This window comes from Trichechus manatus, unplaced genomic scaffold (genome assembly GCF_000243295.1).
Source record: "Trichechus manatus latirostris isolate Lorelei unplaced genomic scaffold, TriManLat1.0 scaffold00087, whole genome shotgun sequence".
Taxonomy (NCBI): Eukaryota; Metazoa; Chordata; class Mammalia; order Sirenia; family Trichechidae; genus Trichechus; species Trichechus manatus.
Genome location: NW_004444023.1, coordinates 10,656,794 through 10,680,897, shown reverse-complemented (window position 1 = coordinate 10,680,897; position 24,104 = coordinate 10,656,794). Strand labels below are relative to the sequence as shown.

The window sequence follows — 24,104 nt, the reverse complement described above, 5'->3', positions numbered from 1 at the left end:
AGATAACTAAGACACCAAGGAACACCTGGAGCTATCAGAAGCCAAGAGAGGCAAGAAAGGATCTTCCCCTAGAGCCTTCTGAGAGAGGGTGGCCCTGCCAGCACTGTGAATTTGGACTTTTGGCCTCCAGAACTGTGAGAGAATAAATTTCTGTTGTTTTAAACCACCCAGTTTGTGGTACTTGGTTATGACAGCTACAGGAAACTAATAAAACCACCAAACTCTGATAGGTTCAACTTAAAATAAAAATATGTGTAGTTCTCCATTTAAATAGATACTAGTGCCCCCTTACCAGACATCTGTTTAGCTCAGTAATGAAGTCACTTCTGAGGTTCACCCTTCAGCCAAATATTAGACAGGCCCATAAAACAAAACGAGACTAAATGGGTACACCAGCCCAGGGGCAAGGATGAGAAGACAGGAGGGGACTGGAAAGCTGGTAATGGAGAACCCGAGGTCAAGAAGGGGAGAGTGTTGACATGTCGGGGGTTGGCAACCAGTGTCACAAAACAATGTGTCTATTGTTTAATGAGTAACTAGTTTGCTCTGTAAACCTTCATCTAAAGTACAATAAAAAAAATTTTTTTTTTAACTCTTTTTTTCCATATAACCAAAACTTGAGTGGGGTTAGGCAGGTGGTAGAGTCAAAAACACTGTTTCTTAAACTTAAGAAGCCCTCGTCTGAAGAAAAATAATTTTCTCAACCCCACCCCTCCCCAGGTCCACAGAAAACAATTTGAGAAACATCAACTTAAAAAATTAAGGTCTTATTTTATAAGAATGTTTTTTGAATTGAAAATAATTACTGTAAAATGTTTGCCTTTATAACTAATTAAGTATTATAAAAATAAAGGACAAAAATTTTAAGTTCTAAAAATACATAAACAAATAAACAGATACTATTGCTTATTAGTTTCTAGTCTAGACCATGGTCAAACCAAACAAACCAAATGCATTGCTGTCAAGTCAATTCTGACTCATAGCAATCCTATATGACAGAGCAGAACTGCCCCAGAGGGTTTCCAAAGCTGTAATCTTTACAGAGGCAGATTGCCACATCTTTCTCCTGAGGATCGGCTGATGGGTTTGAACTGCCGACCTCTGGTTAACAGCCAAGTGCTTAACCGCTGTACCACCAGGGCTCCTTTAGACCATGGTAAGAGCCAGAAATGTAAGAAAAATTGATGGTAGAAAAAAAATCTTAAAACTGAGAAAGTTGGGCATCTTCATCTTTAAAGGGGAGGAAAAAAAAGTCAGTTTACCTGGACTCTCTGTCAACCCAGAACTAAAACCATTCCCAAGGCCAACTCTTCAGAAAAAGATTGGACTGGACTACGGGACATAAAATGATACTTGTGAAGAATGTGCTTCTTAGTTCAAGTAGATACATGAGACTAAATGGGCAGCTTCTGTCTGGAGGTGAGATGAGAAGACAGAGAGTGTCAGGAGCCGGTTGAATGGACATGGGAAATCGGGTGGAAAAGAGGAGTGTGCTGTCACAGTACAGGGAGAGCAATTAGGGTCACATAACAATGTATGTATAAATTTTTGTATGAGAGACTAACCTGAATTGTAGACTTTCACTTAAACTACAATAAAAAAAAAAAAAAGTCAATTTATTCTGGTGATGTAACACCCCAGGGTCCATAGTGTCTGGTTTAGAAACCCCTGGAGCAAGTACATCTCCCAGCTCTGACATATTAAGATCAGTGACAAGGACAACAAACAGAGGCATCCCTCATTATCCAAACTCTCACTATCAGGAACAAAGGAGAATTGGAAGCAAGGTGTTTCTGTGGTTTTCATTGCTTATGCCAACTCTTGATTGGCTATGGCTGCCCAGAATCACAGTATCTGAGGCTACAGCTGAGCTCACCAGGAAAAAACACTGCAGTCGATTGGTGATGTCTGCTCTGGGTACCTGAATGAGATTTTACAGCCTTGTGCTGTATCTTTTCCCTCCTGACCTTAACGTAATAGGAAGAACTCTGAGCTGAGATTCAGGAGGCATAGATTGAGCCCCTGCTCTGCCACAGTCTGTGGTGTGACTCTAGTCTAGTCAATTTGCCTCTCTAGGACCCAGTGTTCCCCTCTGTAAAATGGGTGATTACATTGTGAAACTTAAATGAAATAATGCACGGAAAGCACTTGGCACTTCATAAACACCCATTAAATGTTGGTTGGTGAGAGAAGGGGGAAGAAATTCCTTCAACAGTGCTTGGGAAGGTGTTATGGATTGAACTGTGTCCACAAAAAACGTGTTGTAAATCCTAACCCTTATGCTTGTGGTTATAACTCCATGTAGGAATCAGTTTTCTTTGTTATGTTAATTAGGCAGTATTCGCGTAGGGTGTGTCTTAGGAAGTCAATCTCTTTTGAGATATAAAAGAGCAGATTACGCAAGCACAAATGGAGGGGAAGATACACGCCACACGAGTGCCAAAGAACCTAGGAACAGAAGCTGAAAAGAGACAAGGACTTTCCCCAAAGCAGAGAGACAGAGAGAACCTCCCTCTAGAGCCAGCGCCCTGGATTCAGACTTCTAGCCTCCTAATTGAGAAAATAAATTAGTGTCTGTTGAAGCTACCCACTTGCAGTATTTGTTTTAGGGGCACTAGGTAACTAAGACAGTTCCCAGCATTGGGTGGAGGCAGTCTAGTTGAGGAAGACTCACCAGAGATGAGAGTGAAGGTGACGGAGTAGATGCAACCGCCACTACCGCCATCCCGTCGTGGGGAGGGGTCTGGACCCTCGGAGGAGCTGATGTCCACCTGGAAGCGGACGGGCTTCTGGAAGACGGAGGGGCCGCCGCTGGCCTTGTACTCGGCCCTGAAGCTGGTCTGTGACAGCACACTGTGACTCAGGCTAGGGATCTGAGGAAGGTGGGGACACAAGGATTGAGTAAGTCCAGTGACCTGACCCTCTATCCTACACCCAACTCTGCCCAAGAAACTACAAGTCCCTTCAGCCACTGTGGGGGAAGAACAGCAGAAAAGGCAGTGGGAGGAGGCCCATTGCCTGCTGGGACTTGTAATTTTCTCTACCTACTGGAAACAGTGTCAGAGAAATGGCTGAGCAACTGAACCCCACCTGGATGCTAGGAATCCAGATCCAACCCCAAGCTCCAGGCCCACATGAAACAAACTTCTCCTTCTCTCCACATACACTAAAAACCAGTTGCTTTTGAGTCGACTCAAACTTATAGTGACTCCATGTGTGTCAGAGTAGTAATGTACTTCGTAGAGTTTTCAATGGCTGTGATCTTCAGGAAGTAGATCACCAGGTTTTTCTTCCAAGGCACCTCTGAGTGGACTCAAACCTCCAACCTTTTGGCTAGCAGCAGAGTGCATTAACCGTTTGCACCACCCAGGATTGTTATTAGGTGTCACTGAGTCAATTTCAACTCATAGCAACCCCATGTGACAGAGAAGAGCTGCCCCATAAGGTTTCCAAGGCTGTAGTCTTTACAGGAGCAGACTGCCAGGTCTTTCTCCCAAGGTGCTGCTGAGTGGGTTTGAACCGCTAATCTTTCAGTTAGCAGTGAAACACTTAATTGTAAAATCAGGGCTCCTTACTACCCAGGGACTTCCCCGCAAACACCTACTACAGCCATATCTGTCTCAGAAACAGTAAGTCCCATCAGCCCCTAGAGCAAAGAACTACAGGCCTGGAAGTGGATAGCCGTAAAGACTCCTGGGAAAAGTAGTTCCTTCTGCCAAACTCAGATCTGGTGGTAGCGCCATGGCTACTTGGCAATCCCTGGGGACACAATATCTGGGGAATTGGAATTCAGGCTCCCACTTCACCAATTCCAGGCCCCTGGGCATAATAAATCTTTCTTGCCTTCCTGCTCCTACACCAACCAAACCCAACTCTGACTGGAAAACTACAAATCCCATGATGCTCCATGAGGAAGTTAGGCTAGCAGTAAGCTGGCGGACACCCCCTGGGGGCTGCTGGGATTTATAGTTCTGGGTCAATGGGGCCTCAGGTCCCTCACCGACAGGAAGGCGTGGACAATGTCCGCTTTGATGCTGCTGAGAGGTTTGTCCTTTAGCACGAGGAATATTTGTTCTTCTTTGTCCAAGGAGATGAAGTTTCCGAACCAGGAGCGTTTTGCCAGCCTGTGGGGGGAGGGGATAGTTGGAGGAGGGTCAAGAGGGGGTTGAAGGGACAGATCCTCCCTTCATCCTCACTCTTCCCTTCCATGTGGGACTCACTCTGGAGAGGACTCTGGCGTCAAACTGGACATCTCCTCCGCGGTGGGGACTGGGAGGGGGGAGGGGAGACAGTGTGATCAACACTTGCCCACCATCCCAGAGTCCAGCATATAGGCCTCCTCCCAGGGGTTCAAGACCGCGGTGGCTATTCACCTCCCAGTGGCTAAATCCCAAAAGGCACTCTACGTTATGGTGTTGCTTCCAGGGGCACCACCCCTGGATAGGCCACGCCCCCTAGGGGGCGGGGACTGGAAACCCTGGACCAATGGGAAGATGACCCAGAGCACAAAGGGGCGTGTCTGTCCCAGATGGGCGTCTCCGCCAGAGTTAGAGCCCTCCCCTCAAACCTGAAACCTGGCTCCCAAACCCCTGATCTCTTAGGACCTGGGAATCCAGGCTCCCAGCCTCTTTCTCCCTGGGAACCCAGATGTCCAGGACCCAGCCTCCCCTCGCGTGCCCTCAGAACACCGCGTACCCTGCATCTTGCGCCGGTGAAAGCGAGGGGAGCCCAAGAAGCTGTTGCGGATAGAGTTGAGACGACTCCTCCAGGCGGCTCCCCCAACGCCACCACCCGGGCTGGGGGGCGGTGTTGTCCCCGGGGTCCCAGTGGGGCTAGCCCGGGGCGTGTGCAGGGGCGAGTGCAAGGGAGTCCCCCCGGAGGAACGCGGGGAGCCTGGGGGACCAGGCAGGGGCGTGGAGCGGGCACTGGGGGGCGGGGGCTGCTCCCCGGCGCCCCCACCCCTGGGGCCCCGAGAAGGCAGCGTTTGTGTTTTGGAAGTCGGGGAGCCCCCGCCCCGAGCCTCATCTCCAGCGCCGGGTTCAGGTGAGAAAGAAAAGACCGGACTCTGCGAAAGAGCGCAGACGTGTGAGACTGGAAGGCAACTCCCAGAAGGCTCCAGGAACCGCCGTCCGACATATTTACCGAGGCTGCCCCCATGCACGCTGGGAGTTACAGTCCAACTATTTCCCCCTCTCCCAGCTTAGGAGGGCAGGGACTTATAGCTCACTGCTATAACCCTAGCTTGACTTGAGCACAGTGGTGTTCAATTAACTTTTGTTAAATAAATAAATGAACCCTTCAGACACTCTGAAAACCCAATCGTATGGAGGAGGTGAATGGAGCCAATGGTGTAAAATACTTATATGAGATCTTGGGTCTTTGGCCCTTTAGGGAGAAGAAGGCAATGTATCAAAGCCTCGTGGGAATTGTAGTTTTGGCTTCTCAATCTTTGCTTCAGTGTCTTCACCCACTTAAAAAACCAGTTGCCGTAGAGTTGGTTCCAACTCATGGTGACCCCATGTTTGTGTCAGAATAGAGCTATGTGCTACACAGGGTTTTCAATGGCTGATTTCCCCCCACCCCACGAAAGTGGATCGCCAGGCCTTTCTTCCTGGCACCTCTGGGTAAACTCAAACTGTCAACCTTTTGGTTAGCAGCAGAGTGCTTATCCTTCCCTAATTCCACTGGGAACCTGGTCTTACCCTTGGGCTGCTTAGAGGACTGGAGGACAGACCGGTGGATGCTCCACTGACGCTACGTGATCTGATTCAAAAAACCAAAAAAAAATCAGGTGGGAAGGTTTCAAAAGGTTCAGACATTCTCATCCTTCCATATCCATTCCAGATGAGGAAACGAGGCCCAGAGAGGGGAGGTGACTGGTCCCAATCACGTAGCACATTTGAAGTAGAGCTGGGGCTAGAACCCTGATCTCCTGCTACACCTAGAGATTGTGGATCCTCCCGGGGGGACAGGGGTTCCCACCTCTGGCTGTGCTGGGCCATCTCCAAGGCCCGTCGAGTAGGCACAGGGGATCCACCACCCCCGGCATCAGTGATGCTCAGGACCTCCATGGACTTCCGCTCTGGCCGCCGCTTCCCATGACGGCTCAGCATGGGGGAGTCCACACGCTTCCGGGGTGGGTCTAAAGGAATGAGAGTTTCAACTAGACCAAAAGATGGATTGGCTCAGCTGTATGTGGCATTTACACAGCTGCCTCATAAGTTGCATGTGGGGAAACTCAGTTGGGGTGGGGAAACCGAGGCCCAGAGCGAAGAGGGGTTTGGACAAAGGTCATAGAGCAAGTCAGGTCCTGTTGTTGTTGTGTGCCGTGGAGTCGATTTTGACTCATAGCCACCCTATAGGACAGAGTAGAACTGCCCCATAGGCTTTCCTAGGCTGTAATCTTTATGGGAGCAGACTGCCACATCTTTCTCCAGAGGAGTGGATGGTGGGTTCGAAGCGCTGACCTTTCAGTTAGCAGCTGAGCGCTTAAGCACTGTGCCACCAGGGCACCAAGTCAGGTCCTAGGAGTCTAAAACCCAGAAGCCCAGGGCTTGCAATGCCTTACTCCCTAAAGAAATCTGGAGTCTGGGCTCCCAGCCACTTCCCCTCTCAGGACCCAGGTGTCTGGTCCCCCAGCTCTGCCTTCTCACCAACATCATTCCGAGGAGGCAGGTCCTGATCCTCACAGCTGGGATACCGCTCCTTCCGATCCAAAAGCAGATAATATATCATCTTTTCTTGGTTCTCCCTAAGATGGAGGTTTGAAGTAAGAGATCAGTGCTTAGAGGTCTCACCCCTTCTCAGCTGCTGTGGCTCTCTAGGGCTCCGTCCCACACAGTATCTGTCTATCGCTCCATTTTTATAGGTATTAATTTCCTTGGTTTTCTTTGTCTCGGTGTACATTTCAGTCTTGTTTTACTCAGTAATAATAATAATAATAATACTTAACATTTGAGGACTTACTACTAAAGTACCATTCTAAATGCCTTTTTTTAAAATAATTATTTTATTGTGCTTTAGGTGAAAGTTTACAGAGCAAATTAGTTTCCCATTCGATAATTTGTACATAAAATGTTCCATAACATTGGTTGCATTCCCCTCAATATGTCAGCCCTCTCCCCATTTCTGCCCTTGGTTGCTCATTTCCTTTTGTCAGGATTTTCTACCCCTTGCTACCTTCTCATCTTTGCTTTTGGGCAAATGTTGTCCTTTTGATCTCATACAGTTAGTTGTTCTAAGGAACAGGGTCCTCTTGGGTGTTATTGTTTATTTCACGTGCCTGTCCAGGTTTTGGAGCCCTGATGGTGCAGTGGTTAAGAGCTTAGGCTGCTAACCAAAGGACTGGCAGTTTGAATCCACCAGCTGCTCCTTGGAAACCTTATGGGGCAGTTCTACTCTCTCCTATAGGGTCGCTATGAGTCAAAATCGACTCAATAGCAACTGGTTTGGGTTTTTTTGGTCTAGGTTTGGCTAAAAGATGGTCTCTGGCTTCAGTTCCAGGTCAGAAGGGTGTCTTAGGGCCATAGTCTTAGGGGTTTCTCCAGTCTCTGTCAGACCAGGAAATCTGGTCTTTTTTGTAAATTTGATTTTTTGTTCTACATTTTTCTCCCTCTCTCTCTAGGACCCTCTGTCTAAATGCTTTCTGTGGATTAACTTATTTAACTTCTCTGAACAACCCTATGAAGTTGGTGCTATTATTATGCACATGATGCTATTATTATGCACATTTTTCATGAGGGTACCAAGCAATTCAACCAAGGTCACACAGTTGGTGAGTGGTAGAGCTGGGATTTGAACCCTGGCTGATCAGTAGGCTGTAAGAGCCCATGGGGACAAAAGACTATGCCTCAGTACTTGGGTCACAATGACCCTCCATAAACAGCTGTTATTATTATTGTTGTTGAGACGATTCTGGCTCATAGCGATGCTACAGGACACAGTAGAACTGCCTCATAGGGTTTTCTAGGTGGTAATCTTTACTGAAACAGACTCCCATATCTTTCTCCCAGAGCGGCTGGTGGGCTCAAAACACCGACCTTTCGGTTAGCAACCCAGCGCTTAACTGTTGCACCACCAGGGCTCCTTAACAGCTGTTATATGAGCACTATATATTATTATTTTATTTCTCAGGCTGCTTTTGTATCTCTGGCTCGGCACCTATAGATACTATCTCACCGTGGTGTCTCTTTTCCCCGTTGCTCCTATTGCCGCTGGTTTTCTCCGGGAACAACTCCATCCGGGAACTATAAGCCATCCCCCAACTAGCGCCCAAGGCGCGAAGGCCAGGGCGCGTCTGCGCCACCTCTGCTGGTTGCCAGGGAGCTGTGGCAGCTGGCTCCACGTAGGCGCGGCGGGAAAGGGTGGGGTAGGGTCTTACTCCTCGCTCCGCAGCTCGCGGTGCAGCCGCTCACGGTCCCTGAAGCAGCCCAGCGACGCCATGCTCTCCAGGACGTCGGGGTCCAGCTCTCCGTTGGAAGGAAGGCTCCGCATGGCTACCCGGCGGCCTGGGGCTGGCTCCAGGCAGGGGTCCGGCTCGTGTTTCCCGCCCCTGGGGAAGGGGAGAAACATCAACGGGGACCTGGCACCGGGGACTTGAGTCTTATTCTTCATTCGAGACTCAGGCGTCCTGGAACCCAGCCTGCGCCTCTCTTGGAACCCAGGAGGCCGGGCCCCAGCCTCTCAGACTTAGGTACTCACACTCTCTGCCCTCTCCTTCCCTTGGATCCAGGAATTTTCATCCCTCTCCTCCCTCGGAACCAGGAGTCCGGGTCCCCGGCCCCTTTTCCATCTGTACCCTCCTCCCCCAGGACGCAGAAGCCCGAGTTCCTAGCCCATACTCGGAACTGGAACCTTGTCATCCCACTCGCTTTTGCTTTGAGGTACTTGATATTTGGGCCCTTACCCCTCCCTCCCCAGGGACCCAGCTGTCCAGTTCCCCCATACTCACAGATACCAGGGATGTTTCTGAATTTGCTCCAGCTGTGAAGGAGGTGGGTGGTTGAGAAGCAGAAGTGAGGTCGTATGCACACAGTAGAACAAAGTTTAACGGGGTGGGGTCGGGGAATCCTAACTGTGCCCCCAACCAGATACAGGATGATGTGTCATGTCTCCCCTAGTGGCGGCTTAGCGCATTGCTCTGCGTACGCTAAGTTCAAGTACTCTGGATCAATGCCCAGCGCAGGGCTCAGTACAGTTTGCCGCATGCGCAGTGCCATCCCACTCCCTCCCTGAGCGGTCTTGGAAGAACCTATCAGTGCATGCGTCCTCCCTCTCTGCCCTGGACTCCCCGGTTCACGCTTCTGCAGCCTCTGCCCCAGTTTGGGGGTCTAGGTTTGGCTAGACCCTGAGTTGCAGCTCAGCCAGCGACCCCCTCCTTACCCTCACCCCGGGGACTGACAGGCAGGTCTTGGAAAGCCACATCACAACTCCCCAAACTGTTCTGTCCTCATCACCCACTGTACCCCTCATCCCGTCTCCAGGTCCCTGCAACTCACACTGAGCCTCTTCTCTGGCTCCACCTCGATCATGCCCCTCAGGAGGCTCTGGCAGTCTGGAGGGATGAAGTGGGGCATGTGGAAGACGCCCCGTTTCACCTTCTCCAGCAGCTGGCGAAGGTTGTCGTCGTCAAAGGGCAGAGCCCCCTGGGCAAGAAAGAACCATGACCCCTTCCACAAAGCTTACGATTTGCCTGGGGAGAGGCTAAGCACTTCATACACCCTCACACCATTCATCCTCACCACCAAGGAACCCTGGTGGCACAGTGATTAAATGCTCAGCTGCTAACCAAAAGGTCAGGTTGGAACCTACCCAGTGGCTCCATGGGAGAAAAGACCAGGCAATCTAATCTAGTAAAGACTGTGTTGTTGTTAGGTGCCATGGAGTCCGTTCTGACTCATAGCGACCCTATGTACAACAAAAAGCTGCCCAGTCCTGCGCCATCACAGTCGTTGCTATGTTTGAGCCTATTATTGCAGCCACTATGTCAAACCATCTCTTACAGCCTAGAAAACCCTATGGGGCAGTTCTGCTTTGTCATATGGGTTCACTAGGAGTCGGAATCCACTTGGAGGCAACCAACAGCAATCCACACCGGAAACATTTACTATACCCATGTTACAGATGGGGAAACGGATGCACTCAGTGGTTCGATAATTTGCCCAAGCTCATAAGTGGCAGTCTAATGTCAGCGTTTTGGAGTCCCTGGGTGGCACAAATGGCTAAGTGCTCAACTACTAACGGAAAGGCCCACTCAGAGGCACCTAGGAAGAAAGGCCTGGCGATCTGCTTCAAAAAGCCTTTAAAACCCTATGGAGTGCCATCCAAGGCACAATAATTGGTCTCTATTAACCTGGAGCAACAGAGGAAGAAGGGTCAGGACTAGGAAGAGGATATGGAATGTATGGTAAATTGCCTCCATAAACAACTGCATCTTTTGCCATGAGACCAGAAGAACTGGATGGTGCCTGCTACCATTACTGAACATTTTAATCAACGGTTCCATAGAAAAATCCTGATCAAAAGGGGAAAATTCAGAATAGAATTTCAAATTCTTATGAGCTCTAGATTTTCTGGAACTATGGAGGATGGATGAACCCTTGAAACTATTGCTCTGAGATAATCTCTAAATCTTAAACCAAAAATATCCCCTGACATCATCTTAAAACCAAACAATAGTTTAATTAGTAAAAAATGTCTGCCTTGAGCATTGTTTCTTTTAAGAACTATCTATATGGGATCAAACTGACAATGGCAACACAAAAGATTAGATAGGAGCCCTAGGGGGTAGTGAGTTTAGGTTAATGAGGGAAGAACAACTTAGAAAAGGAGGGTGAGAAGAGTTGCACAACTCAAATAATGTAATCAATGTCACTAAATTGTATATGTAGAAACTGTTGCAAAAAAAAGAAAAAAAACCTATGGAGCACATTTCTACTCAGCAATACATGGGTTGTCATGAGTCAGAATCGATTTGATGGCAACTAACAACAAAAATAAGTGTCAGTGCTTAAGAAGCCGAGGTCACTGGTTGGAAGTTGTAGCATAAAAACAGGTTTCTCCCCAGACCAGTTTGGGAGGAATAATCATTTATTCATTCAACAAACAGGTGAGCATCTCAGTGCGGGGGAAAGATGGTAAGTAAGCACCCCGCTGCTGACAAGTTGATTCTGACTCATAGTGACCCCATGTGACAGAGTGGAACTGCCCCATAGGGTTTCCAAGGCTGTAATCTATGGAAGCAGATGGCCACATCTTTCTCCTGCGGAGTAGCTGGTGGGTTCGAACTGCCGACTTGGGCAGTTGACATTTGAGAAGAGACCTGAGGGAAGCTGAGAGAGACCTGTGGAAATCTGAGGTGAGGAGGAATAGCATCCTTTCAAGGAAGCATGAACAGCATGTGCAAGGTCCTGCGGCCAGAATGAAGTGCTTGAGAGATAGGCAACAGCAGACCATGTAGCGCTTTAGGCATTTGCAGAGGGGCAGTAAACACAGTGGTTAAGATCATGGATGCCAACTGCCTTGTTTAGAATCCAGGCTCTACCGCTTATAGCTGTGTGACCTTGGGCAAGTCACGCTATCTCTCTGAAAATGGAGAGGGGTAGAAACAGTACCTGCTCACAGAACTGCACCAGGGTAAATGACTTAATACAGTGCCTAAAACCCACTGCTGTCGAGTTGCTTCCAACTCATAGCGACTCTATAGGACAGAGTAGAACTGCCCCATAGGGTTTCCAAGGCTGAAAATCTTTAAGGAAGCAGACTGCCACATCTTCCACAGAGTGACTGGGGGGTCTAAATCACCGACCTTTCAGTTAGCAGCCAAGCGCTTAACCACTGTGCCACCAGGGCTCCTTAATACAGTGCCTAGCACATAAAAAAACAAAAAACAAAACGAATCAGTTGCCATTGAATGGCTTCTGACTCATGGGGACCCCATGTGTGTCCGAGTAGAACTGTCTTCCATAGGGTTTTCAATGGCAGTGACTTTTTGGAAGTAGATTGCCAGGACTTTCTTCCAAGGCACCTTTTGGTTATTAGCCAAGCATTTAACCATTTGCACCACCCAGGGACTCCACCTAGCACATAATAAGGACTATACAGTATAGGCCTTAGCTGTTACTCAGGAACTGAATGCACCTCTGCCATATCCTAGGTTCTGTTCTAGCCACTGGAGATGGAGTTGCAAACAAAACCAGATCCCTGCCCTAGTGGAACTTCACCTCTTGGTTTCTCTCCCCTCCTCTGCTCCTATTGCCCCCTCATGGTTCCCAAACGGGAGCTTTAAGCCAACCCCCATCTAGTGGCCAGGGCCCCTCAGCCAGAGTCTGCATGTGCAAGGGTCCTGGCGCGCCCTCTGCCGGCTGCCTGGGGAGCTGCGGCAGCTCGCCCCATGCGGACAGGGTGGAATGGGGTGGGTTGCTCAATTAAGATGCAACATTTGTTTCTGTTGTTGATTTGTGGGTTAGGAGACTGCATGTGTTACAGAGTAGAACTGCTCCATAGGGTTTTCTTGGCTGTAATCTTTGTGGAAGTAGATCTCCAGGCCTGTCTCTTCTGCAGTACTGTGGGTAGGTTTGAATCGCCAACCTTTTGGTTACCAGCAGAATGCAAACCGTTTTCGCCACCTAGGGACCTAGATTGCAATAGCTGTTGAATTACCAGAACTTACATTGTAGGGGAGAAGATAGACAATACATACATAGATGGATGTACAGTCGATCCTCACTATTTGTGAATCCAATTTTGTCAATTTGCCTACTTACTGAAACGTATTTGCAACTGCAAAACCAGCACAGCAGGTACTTTTGCAGTCACTCATGGATATGAGCAAGGCAGTGAAAAATTTGAGTCACACAATTTGCACATCCCCCACTGATGTTGAACAAGGCAATGCTCTGCCTTCTTGTTTCAGCTCTCATTCTACAAACAAGTGTCCTTTTCGTGGTCTATTTAGTGCCACGTATTTTGCATTTTTGTGCTTTTTGTTGATTTCCTATTGAAAACGGCCCCCAAGTGTAGGCTCGAGTTTTGTCTAGTGTTCTTAAGCTCAAGAAGGCTGTGATATGTCTTACAGAGAAAACACATGCATTAGATAAGCTTCGTTGAGGCACGAGTTATAGTGCTGTTGGCTGTAAGTTTAATGTTAGAGAAGCAACAATATATGTTAAACAAGCTGTCTTTAAACAGAAACACATGTAAAACAAGGTTGTGTATTGATCAGCTGATAAAACGGTCATGACCAGAGGCTTGCAGGAACCTAACCCTGTATTTCCCCTAGGAGCAATGATTCAGTATTCACTAAATCAGTATTTACTGCAACTTTACAGACCATAAGGACTGCGAATAATGAGAATCAACTGCGTTGTATGAGATAGGTGGGAATGCACGCAATGAGAAAACAGAGCAGTGAAAGGCGTTAGATGGATTCCCTGGGTGGTGTAAACAGTTAATGCACTCGGTTGCTAACCAAAAGGTTGGAGGTTTGAATCTACCCAGAGGCACTTCAGAAGAAAAGCCTGGCAATCTACTTCTAAAAGGTCACAGTCTTGACAACCCTATGGAGCAGTTCTACTCTGACACACATGGGTCGTCATGAGTTGGAATTGACTTGATAGCAACTGGTTTGTTTTTTTCGGGGCATCTGTGTCAGAGTCCCTAGGTGGTGCAAATGGTTAAGTGCTTGGCAGCTAACTGAAAGGTTGGGCGGTTCAAATCCACCCAGAGGCACCTCAGAAGAAAGGCTTGGCAATCTACTTCTGAAAAATCAGCCACTGAAAACCCTATGGAACGCAGTTCTACTCTGACACGCAGGGGGCCGCCATCAGAGTCGACTGGTCAGCAGCTGGTGGTGATGGGGGTGATACATCCCCTAGGTGGGATTGTCCTAGAAACAGGATGACAAAGGTGAAGGATGCCTTACCACGAGCAGGGCAAAGAGGATGACTCCACAGCTCCACATGTCTGCCCGCCGCCCGTCATACTTTTCCCCCTGGAAGGGAGAAGAACCAGTTACGGGGCTGACATCTCCCATTGTTCCCCTCTCTCCTCTCTCCCCTCCACCTACCCCTCACTCACCTTAATCACCTCTGGACACGCATAATGGGGGGACCTGAGGGAGAGAGGTGGTGTGAGCCTCCGGGCAGCTTCCAAACCCCTCCCTGGAGACCCCGGGGACTAGCCCCCTACTCACCCACAGCTGGTCTCCAGGAGGCTGTCCCCCACCTGCAGGGAGGCCATACCGAAGTCGGCGATGCGGATGTTGTTTTTCTCATCCAGAAGCAGGTTCTCGGGCTTCAGGTCTCTGTGGCTGAGAAAGGGGAGGGGGTCAGGTCTCTGTCTCCCCCACCGAGACCTGAAGCCCACTTACTGTCTCTCAGAGCAGGGCATTTTGGGAAAATTTTTGGTTTTGTCATGTTTTGTTTTATTGCAGTGCAAACATACACATCAAAACATTTGCCAATTATGTGAGTTTATGTTAATGGAGGAGGAACAATTCAGAAAAGGAGGATGAGAATGGTTGCACAACCTGAAGAATGTAATCAACATCACTGAATTGTACATGTGGACATTGTTGAATTGGTTTCTCTTCTGCTGAGTATATTCTCAACTACAAAAACAAAAAAATTCACAATTCCCCTATCTTTATCCTAATTATTCCACCACCATTCACGTAAACCCAGTGCCTCCCAAGCAAAACCCCCTCTCTTTCCCTCCCTGCCACTCATGGTAACCACTAATAAGCTTTGCTCTCTATACATTTGCTTATTTCATGTAAGTGAAATCATACAGTATTTGTCCTTTTGCAGCTGACTCGTTTTGCTCAGCATAATGTTTTCCAAGGTTCATCCATGTTGTGGTATGCATTGGGACTTCCCTGGTGGCACAAACAGTTAAGCGTTGGGCTGCTAAGTGAAAGGTCGGTGGTTTGAACCCACTGAATGACTGCATGGGAGAAAGACCTGGTAATCTGCTCCCATAAAGATTACAGCCTAGAAAACCCTATGGGGCAGTTCCACTCTGTCACATGGGTTGCTATGAGTCTAAATCAACACAACAACAATAACATTTCATTGTACGTATGTACAGAATTTTGTTTATCCATTTGTTGGTTGATAGACATTTTGGTTGTTTCCACTTTTTGGTTATAGCGAAAAGTGCTGCAATGCACTTTTGGAAACTGTTGATTATGGACCATTTCAAACATACCCAATAGTAAAGAGAAGAGTATAAAGAACCCTCATGTATCCACCCCCCCCCCCGCTTCACCCATTACCAACTCAGGGCCATTCTCGTCTCATCTACACCCCTACATACTCTCTCTTTCCTCTACCGGCTCATTTTCCAGTAAATCTCATACATCCTATCATTCTTATCCACAAATATTTGAATATGTACAAACTGAGTTGTTTTGAGGTAACCAAAAAAAAACCTAAACCCGTTGCCGTCAAGTCAATTCCAACTCATAGCAACCCTATAGGACAGAGTAGAACTGCCCTATAGAGTTTCCAAGGATTGCCTGGTGGATTCGAACTGCCGACCTTTTGGTTAGCAGCCATAGCACTTAACCGCTAAGCCACCAGGGTTTCTGTTCTGAGGTAAGCAGGGCTGATAAAAGGCTTTTAAAAGACTTAACTATTTCCATGCTGAATAATAAAAAAACTGCCACCCCAGGGCTGTCACTGTCCCAGCCACCCTGGTTCTTCCCAAAGAACTCCTGCAGCCCCTGGTGTCAAACTCCTCAAGATTTAAGGGTTAATGTATGGGCGGGGAGGGTTGCGTAGGGCCCTCAGATACTGCTTGGAGCAGTCAGTAACTGGAGTATGTTGTTGTTAAATGCTTAAAATATTGCCCCCGTATGTCAGTGTTTTTAATGTCAGGCTTTCAACAGTTCTGTCAAAAGTTGTTAGTTGTTGGTTGCCTTCCAACTCACGGCGACCTCATGTGTGTCAGATTAGAACTGTGCTCCATAGGATTTTCACTACTGTGACATTTTGGAAGCAGATCACCAGGCCTGTCTTCTGAGGTGCCTCTGGGTGGGTTTGCACTGCCAACCTTTTGGCTAGTAGTTGAGCACTTAACCATTTGCCCCATGTAGGGACTCCTGCTGTCAATAGTGCAGTGTTTGACCATGTAAAAAGGGCTGCCTTTTTATCATCAAGCTTTATCCCAAGTCAGAACTCCTTCACCCTGATCCCCATCTCATCTCCAATTCCCATTCCAGAAAGAGAGGTGTGCAAATGGAGAGATGAGCCAAAGGCACCTGTTTTGCACCTTAGTTGGGCACTGTTGTTGTTGCTGTCAGTTGCTGTCAAGTCAATCTGGACTCATGGTGATCCCATGTGTGCAGAGGAAAACTGCTCTATAGAGTTTTCAAGGCTATGAACTTTCAGAAGCAGATTGCCAGGCCTGTCTTCCACGGCACCTCTGGGTGAGTTCAAACTACCAACCTTTCAGCTAGTAGTCGAGCACTTAACTGTTTGTGCCACCCAGGACTTCCTTAAACTGCTGTATATTTAATACCTTGTTTTGGGGACTAAAGGCAATCCAGTGAGAAAAAGATAATCTTTTTTATACGGACATTCATATGCAAAAAATATGAACCTCAACCCTTACCTCAAACTATATATAAAAATTAACTTGAAATGAATCATAGAGCTAATCATAAGAGCTAAAACTATAAAAAACCAAACCAAACCTGTTGCCGTAGAGTCAATTCCGACTCACAGCAACTCTACAGGACAGAGTAGAACGGCCTCATAGGGTTTCCTAGGCTGTAGTCTTTATGAAAGCAGATTGCTACATCTTTCTCCCACAGAGCAGCTGGTACATTCGAACCGCCAAACTTTCAGTTAGCAGTTGAGCACTTATCCACTGCGCCACTAAAACTATACAACTTCTAAAAGAAAACATAGAAGAAAATCTTAGTGACCTTGGGTTGGGCAAAGATTTCTTAAGTGGGACAGAAAAAGCATGAACTATAAAAGGAAAAAAAATCAACAAATTGTAGTCCATCAAAATTAAAAACTTTTGTTTTTCACAAGACATTGCTATGAAAATGTAAAAGCGCATCACACACTGGGAGAAAATACTTGCAAAACTTATTTGATAATGAATTGTTCCTAGAATATATAAAGAACTCTTATAACTTAATAATAGAAAGACAAGTAACTCAATTAAAAAATGGGCAAAGCAGAACTAAAACAATTTCCGAGGCCAACTCTTCAGACAGGGATTGGACTGGACTGTGGGACATAAAGTGATACTTGTGAGGAGTGTGCCTCTTAGTTCATGTAGATACAAGAGAGTAAACAGGCAGCTTCTGTCCGGAGGTGAGATGGGAAGGCAGAGAGGGTTAGGAGCTAGTTAAATGGACATGGGGAATCAGGGGTGGAAAGGAGGAGTGTGTTGTCACAGTATGGGGAAAGCAATTAGAGTCATGTAACAATGTATGTATAAATTTTTGTATAGGGAAAAAATAAAAAAATAAAATGGGCAAAGGCTCCAAATAGCTATTTCTCCAAAGAAGATATATAAGTGGCCAATAAAGACATGAAAAGATGCTCAAAGTCATTAGTCATTAGTGATATGCAAGTCAAAACCACATGAGATACCATTTCACATGTGTTGGCAGTTTGAGCCCACCCAAGATGCATCAGAAAAAAGGCCTGATGATCTACTTCTGAAAGATCACAGCCGTTGAAAATCCTATGGAGCACAGTTATACTCTGACACACATGGGGTCGCCATGAGTCAGAAATGGACTCAACAGCAGTTGGGTTCGGTTTTGTTTTGTTTTTTAGGATGGCTACAGAAAAAAGATAGATGATGACAGGTGTTGGTGAGAATGTGGAGAGATTGGAACTCTCATGCACTGCTGGTGGGAATGTAAAATGGTGCATCTGCTGTGGAAAACAGTCTGGCAAGCCCTTAAAAGGTTAAACCTAGAGCTATCATATGACCCAACAATTCCACTCCTAGGTATCTACCAAAGATAAACTGAAAGTGTGTCCCATCGAAAAACTACTCAAATGTCCATAGTGGCACTTTTCACAGTAGCCAAAAACCCATCAATGGATGAATGAGTTAACAAAATATGGTCCATCCATACAATAGAATATTACTCAGCCATAAAAAGGAATGAAATTCTGAAACATGCTACAACGTAACACAAAGCGAAAGAAGCCAGTCTAAAAGGCCGTGTGTCATATGATTCCATTTATATGAAATATCAGAGTAGGCAAATCCATAGAGACTGAAAACAGATTAGTGGTTGCCAGGGGCTGGGGGGAGGGAGAAAAGTAGAGTGACTGCCACTGGGCACGGGGTTTCTTTTTGGGGTGATGAAAATGTTCTAAAATTAGATAGTGGTGATGTGTGCACAACTCTATGACCATACTGAAAACCACTGAATTGTACACTTTAAAGGGGCAAATTTTATATTGGTGTTGCTTGGTGACGTCAAGTTGATTCCAACTCATAGAGATCCCACATAACAGAGTAGAACTGCCCCATAGGATTTCCTAGGCTGTAATCTTTACTGGAGCAGGTCCTCAGGTCTTTCTCTTGTAGAGCCACTGGGTGGGTTCTAACCACCAACCTTTTGATTAGCAGACGAGGGCTTAACTGTTGCGCCACCAGGGCTCCTAAATTTTATGATACGTGAGTAACCTCTCAATTAAATTAAAAAAAAAAAAGATTTGTTTGGGGCTGCATCGCACCCTCCTCCCTTCAGCATGCCATGTGCCCCCAGGCCCTGCCCCCTGGGCAGCCCTAGGCCCCCTTCCCCTGCCTCCCTGTCAAGTAGCCCCCTCACCAGATGGAGTAGCTATGGCAGAAGTCCAGTGCTGACACGATCTGTCGGAAGAACTTCCGGGCCTCCTTGGGGGTTAGTCTCCCCTTTTTTACTAGGTAGTCGAACAGCTCACCCCCAGAGACGTGCTCCAGAACCAGATACCTGGGCGGTACAAAGGGGGCAGAGGGCTGGAAGGGGCCATGTGGGGGACCAAAGGGCCTGGTCTCTTACTTCTATCTGCCCCCACCCCAGCCCAAGACCTCAACTCCCACTGGTCCCTGGAAGCCGAGAATTCCCATTTCCATGAGTCCCTGGGAGGAAGTCTCCTATGTCAGCTTCAGGGGGTCATGACTTTGACTTCTAGTTGTCCTCAGGAGATAAGGCAATTCTATTAGCACCTGGGAGTCAGAGACCCCAATTTTCATACTTCTCTGGGATATAAAGACCCCCTGTTTCTATCAGCCACTGGTAAGCCAAGCTTCTAATTCCCATCAGCTTCTGGGCTGTGAATAATGAAATTGTAATCTATTCTCAGGCAATGACATTTGCTAAACCAATAAACCAGTTGCCATCAAGTCGATTCCAACTCATGGTGACCCCATGTATGTCAAAGGAGAACTGTGCTCCATAACGTATTCAATGGTTGTGACCTTTCAGAAGCAGATAGCCAGGCCTTTCTTCTGAGGCACCTCTGTGTAGACTCAAACTTCCAACCTTCTGGTTAGCAGCTGAGTGCTACCTAGGGACCGACATTTGCAGTGCCAATTCAACGGTCAACTTCTGTGAGGTAAAGGCTAAACTCACATCAGTCCCTGGGAGGTAAAGACTCCAATTCCTATCAGCCTCTGGGAAGCCGAAATTCAATTTCTATCAGGCCTCTGGCAACAAAGACTCCCATGTCAACTTTTGAGGGTTCAACACTTTGACTCCTACTTTCCCTCAGGAGATAAGGAAATTCCATTAGCACTTGAAGGTTAGAGACCCCAATTCTCATAGGCCTCTCCCATTAGATAAGTCCCTGGTTAGCTCTTGGCTGCTAACTGAAAGGTTGGATTTGAATCCATCCACAGGTAACTGGGAAGAAAGACCTGGCGATCTACTTCTGAAAGATCACAGCCATTGAAAACCCTATGGAGCACAGTTATACTGTGACACAAATGGGGTCGCCATGAGTCAGAATTGACTTGATTGCAACTGATTAACTGGCATTGTACTTGAGTTCCACTGCTAACCAAAAGGTTGGCAGTTCGAATCCACCAGGCACTCCTTGGAAACCCTATGGAGCAGTTCTACTCTGTCCTATAGGGTCGCTATGAGTTGGAATCGATTCGATGGCAATTGGTTTTTGTTTTTGTTTTTTTTTAAACTCCCCTTAGCCCCTGGGAAGCAAGCCTCTAATTCCCCTAAGCCTCTGGGATGAAGAGACTAAAATTGTCATCAATTCTTGGACAGTAACAATTGCAGTGTGCACCAAGCTAAGTCAACTTCTGTGAGGTAAAAACTACAACTGTCATCAGCCCCATGACAGATCAAAAACTTAACTTCCATCAGCTTCTGGGAGATTGAAAACTCCCAGCTCCCAAAAGGATAGCGATAATTGTGGCACAACATGAAAAATTTAATCAGTAACACTGAATTGTAAGTGTGGAAGTTGTTGTATTAGCGAATGTTTTGTTGTGTATATTTTCACCACAAAACAACGCAAAACAAAATAAAAACTCCTAACTCCCATAAGCCTCTGGGAGGTCAAAAACTGCCAACATCCATCAGCCTCTGGGACATAAAAACTCTCAATTCCCGTCAGTCACCTGGCTACTCAAGACTACAAATCCCATCAGGCAGCAGGAGGTTAAAACTCTAATTCCCATCAGACCCTGGGACACAAAATTTCAATTTCTATGAGCTTTTGGAAGGCTGAGATCTCAATTCCCATCCAGCCATGGAAGGAAGTGCTCTATGAAGCATAAACTTCCATGGGATGTCCCATGGACAGTAGGGTGGGAGTGATATCTGCATCTCTCGGGGACAAGGTGCTGCTGCACCTGTGGAAGCCTGAGAACTACAACTCCCATCAACACCTAGGGCTACTTCCTGCCTGGAACCCACAGAGCATCCTATGGGCGATGGAGTCAGTTCATCCTGCGGACTCGGTGGTGGGGGCAGGAGGGCTGTCCCCTCTCCCGCTAGTCAGCCCAGCTGTCCCTCGGGTCCCCAGAGTCCAGACAAAGGTCCATTCTCTGGAGTCTGGGCAGCTGGGCCCCACCCCCATTCTTCCTAGGGGGTGACTGACTTTGAGATACACACTCAGAACTTTTCAGGAGGCCCATTGTTGGGGTGTCCAGCTAGAGCACTAAAAGTTATGCTGGGGGAGGAACAGGGACCTTAGCAACCAGGGGACATTTCCCTTAGCAATCAGGGCACATCTGCCCTTATCAAGCAAGGTCTAGCTGGGGGTATCTAGATTTCGTGAGGAGAGAGGTGTCCCTTGCAGTGCAGTTGGATGAGGGATTGGGGCTGGGGACAAAGGGGAAGGATGGCCTCTACTAACCCACTCAGAACGGCTTATGTCTGGCTGCCCTGTTGCTGGGGTGCACCATTTCCAGGGTTTATGTAGGAACAAGGAGGAGTATGGGTGTGTACTGGGGGGTACAGGGGTGCAGTAGGGAACAGATTTGGCCTTCGGTGACTCAGCCAGGAGAGTTCAAGCTTCTCCAGGCCACTCTAGGCCCTGCTCCCAGAAAGGTCCCACCCTAGCAACTGGGGAGGAAGGATAGGGAGGGCTGGGTGTCTATAAATACCTACAAATATTTCTTGTTCTCGTAGACGTCGTGGAGTTTGAGGACATGTGGGTGTTCAATGAGCTTTAGGATGGCGATCTCCCGCTCCACCTGAGGAAGAGAGGGACACAGGAATGGAGGTCAGCATGACCTCTCTCCCTGCCTCCCAGCCCCAAGAATCCCCCCACACTACACACACACCTTCATCAGCACCGACTCCGACAGCTTCTCCCGATTCACGATCTTGATGGCGACTTTCTGGCCCGTGATACAATGGACCCCTAGTTTCACCAGCCCTAGAAGAATGGGATTGAAAATGGGGAGCTGTCAGCCCCTGGGGCTTCAATTCCCCCGTCAGCACCATCTTTCCTCCTCCTTCCCCTGCAGGCTGTTTAACCGTGGGCTGAATCACCCAGACCTGAACTCCAAGAGGGGCGTCAACAACCACCATTTCCACAAAACATAATCCCTTCCCTCTCTGCTGCCCAATTCTGTTCCTTCTGACTGTCCCTCCGCCCAACTGCCTGTCCCTTCCTCTGGCTGTCCCTTGATTCTTGCCTCAGTTCTCTGTCCCTCAAGTTGGCCTCCCCCATTACATTCTCGAGTCCATCCAACTTCTTTCCTCCTGGAATCTCCACAGTGTTGTCTCCTTCCGGCCTGCTTCAAACTTCTCTCCCTCTGAATGCATCAGTTCCTGGAATTCTCCACCCTTCAAACTTCTCTTCAGGAGACTCCATGTCTCCCAATTTTGTCCCCTCCTCAAACCATCCTCCACATACGCTCAAACCCTGATCCCTCAGCCTCCTTCTCTGATCTTCTTTTAATAGCTGGGAACATGCAAACCTCAAGGGGATAACCCAGAAATCCAGGCCCTCAGCCCCCTCCTGACCCCAAGAACCATAACTACAGGACCCCAGCCCCCTCTTCTCCTCAGGACCCAGGAGTCCAATAACTGTGTCCCCTCCTCCCTCAGAGCCAAGACTCTGGGCCCCCAGCCCCTTCTTCCTCAGACCCAGGAGTCTGGGCTTCCAGTCCCCTCCTCCCTCATACCCAGGAACCTGGTACCTCAGCCCCCTCCTCACCCCAAGGAGAATGACTATAGTCCCCAGTTTCTCTTCTCTCAGATCCAGCAATCCAGCCTCCAGCCCCTTCCTCCCCCCAAAAAGCCAAACCCAATGCCCTCGAGTCAATTCCTACTCACAGCGACCCCACAGGACAGAGTAGAACTGCCCCATAAGGTTTCCAAGGAGCAGCTGGTGGATTTGAACTGCCGACCTTTTGATTAGCAGCCGTAGCTCCTAACCACTGCATAACCAGGGCTCCCCTTCCTCCCCCAGGACTAAGAAATTCCTGTCCCCAGCACCTGCCTCTGCCCACCACCAGGATCTGACGGCTGACCCTCTCCCCTTCCTCCCTCAGGCTCTGGCCCTCAGCTCCATCTGAGACCCTGGACCCATCCTTGGACCAACTGCCAGGACACAGGTGCTCAGCATTCTCCTGGCACCCCACCCATCCGGCAGGAAGGAGGCTGCGGTCTAGGGGCAGCTGAGAATGAGCCGGTTCCCACAGCCGCTCCCAGGGGTCTCGCTTCTTACACTCCCCTTCTACCCCTCCGTTTGTAGTTCCTACACCTCCCCAGAATGTCAAAGTCCCACTGCCCCTGCCTCACACCTGTCGCCCCGACTCTGCAGGGACAGTGACAGGCCTCCCAGGCCAGCGGACGGTGCTGGAGGCTTCCTCCACCAGCATGTCTGCCCAGCCTGTGGCCGCACTGCAGCAAGAGCCTAGCTCTGAGGCCAGCAGTCCCCATGGCTGCAGGCAGGCCTCCCTCCCTCCCCAGCCATGGTCCTGAGCCCCTCCACCCTCTGCCCCAATGAGGTGGAAGCATTTGGGCCCCCAGCCTCCTCCTTCCTCAGACACAGGAGTCAGGGGCCCCAAGCCTCCTCCTCACCTTAGCCCCCAGAACTCCAGGACCACAGGCCCTCCTCCCTCAGACCCAGGAGTTCAAGATCTCAGCCCCTCTTCCCTCAGACCCAGGAGTTCAAGACACTAGGCCCTCCTCCCTCAGACCCCGGAGTCCTGGCCCCCAGCCCCCAGCCCCCTCCATCCTGGGGATCCAGCAGTCTGGATCCCAAAACCCTTCTCTACAGGCCCCAGGGGTCTGGGCGGCCAGCCCCTGCTCTTTAAAACCCAGGAGTCCGACCCTCTGCCCCCCATCCCCCACCGCTGCCCCAGGTGTCCCCTCCCGCCCGGCTCACCTGTCTGTCCTTTGCCCAGCGTCTTCTCCAGCCGATAGGGGCCCACATATTGGGCGTGCTGGGGTGGGTGTGGGTGCGGGTGGGGGAGGTGGTAGGCGGGGGAGCCCCCGCCCCCCTCCTTGGTCCCGGAAGACATGGTGCCCTTGGTCCCGGCCCGACCGGCCCCCCGGCCGCCCCCCCTGCGCCCTGTCGCCCCGTTCCTCCGGTGGGGGCCGGCGACAGCTCCGTCCCGGCCCCCCCGGCTGTTCCCCACCTCTCCGGGGGTCCCCAGGGGGC

General features: G+C 48.8%; 1 protein-coding gene across 1 annotated transcript in view; it reads right to left on the bottom strand.

Moving 5' to 3' along the window:
* The window catches only part of BRSK1 (BR serine/threonine kinase 1), a 29,456-nt gene extending 5,358 nt beyond the window's left edge, over window positions 1-24,098 (bottom strand). The window contains exons 1-17 of the mRNA XM_004381759.1: window positions 23,829-24,098; window positions 21,772-21,866; window positions 21,596-21,681; window positions 18,815-18,955; window positions 14,192-14,308; window positions 14,077-14,110; window positions 13,922-13,990; window positions 9,498-9,644; window positions 8,951-8,982; window positions 8,381-8,551; window positions 6,654-6,751; window positions 5,983-6,142; window positions 5,703-5,763; window positions 4,696-5,065; window positions 4,221-4,269; window positions 4,001-4,124; window positions 2,675-2,873 (exon numbers count right to left, since the gene is read on the bottom strand). Coding sequence (XP_004381816.1) covers window positions 2,675-2,873; window positions 4,001-4,124; window positions 4,221-4,269; window positions 4,696-5,065; window positions 5,703-5,763; window positions 5,983-6,142; window positions 6,654-6,751; window positions 8,381-8,551; window positions 8,951-8,982; window positions 9,498-9,644; window positions 13,922-13,990; window positions 14,077-14,110; window positions 14,192-14,308; window positions 18,815-18,955; window positions 21,596-21,681; window positions 21,772-21,866; window positions 23,829-23,964 — 2,089 coding nt within the window. The 5' untranslated portion in view covers window positions 23,965-24,098. The remainder of the gene's footprint in view (window positions 1-2,674; window positions 2,874-4,000; window positions 4,125-4,220; window positions 4,270-4,695; window positions 5,066-5,702; window positions 5,764-5,982; window positions 6,143-6,653; window positions 6,752-8,380; window positions 8,552-8,950; window positions 8,983-9,497; window positions 9,645-13,921; window positions 13,991-14,076; window positions 14,111-14,191; window positions 14,309-18,814; window positions 18,956-21,595; window positions 21,682-21,771; window positions 21,867-23,828) is intronic.
* Window positions 24,099-24,104: the final 6 nt, after the last annotated feature.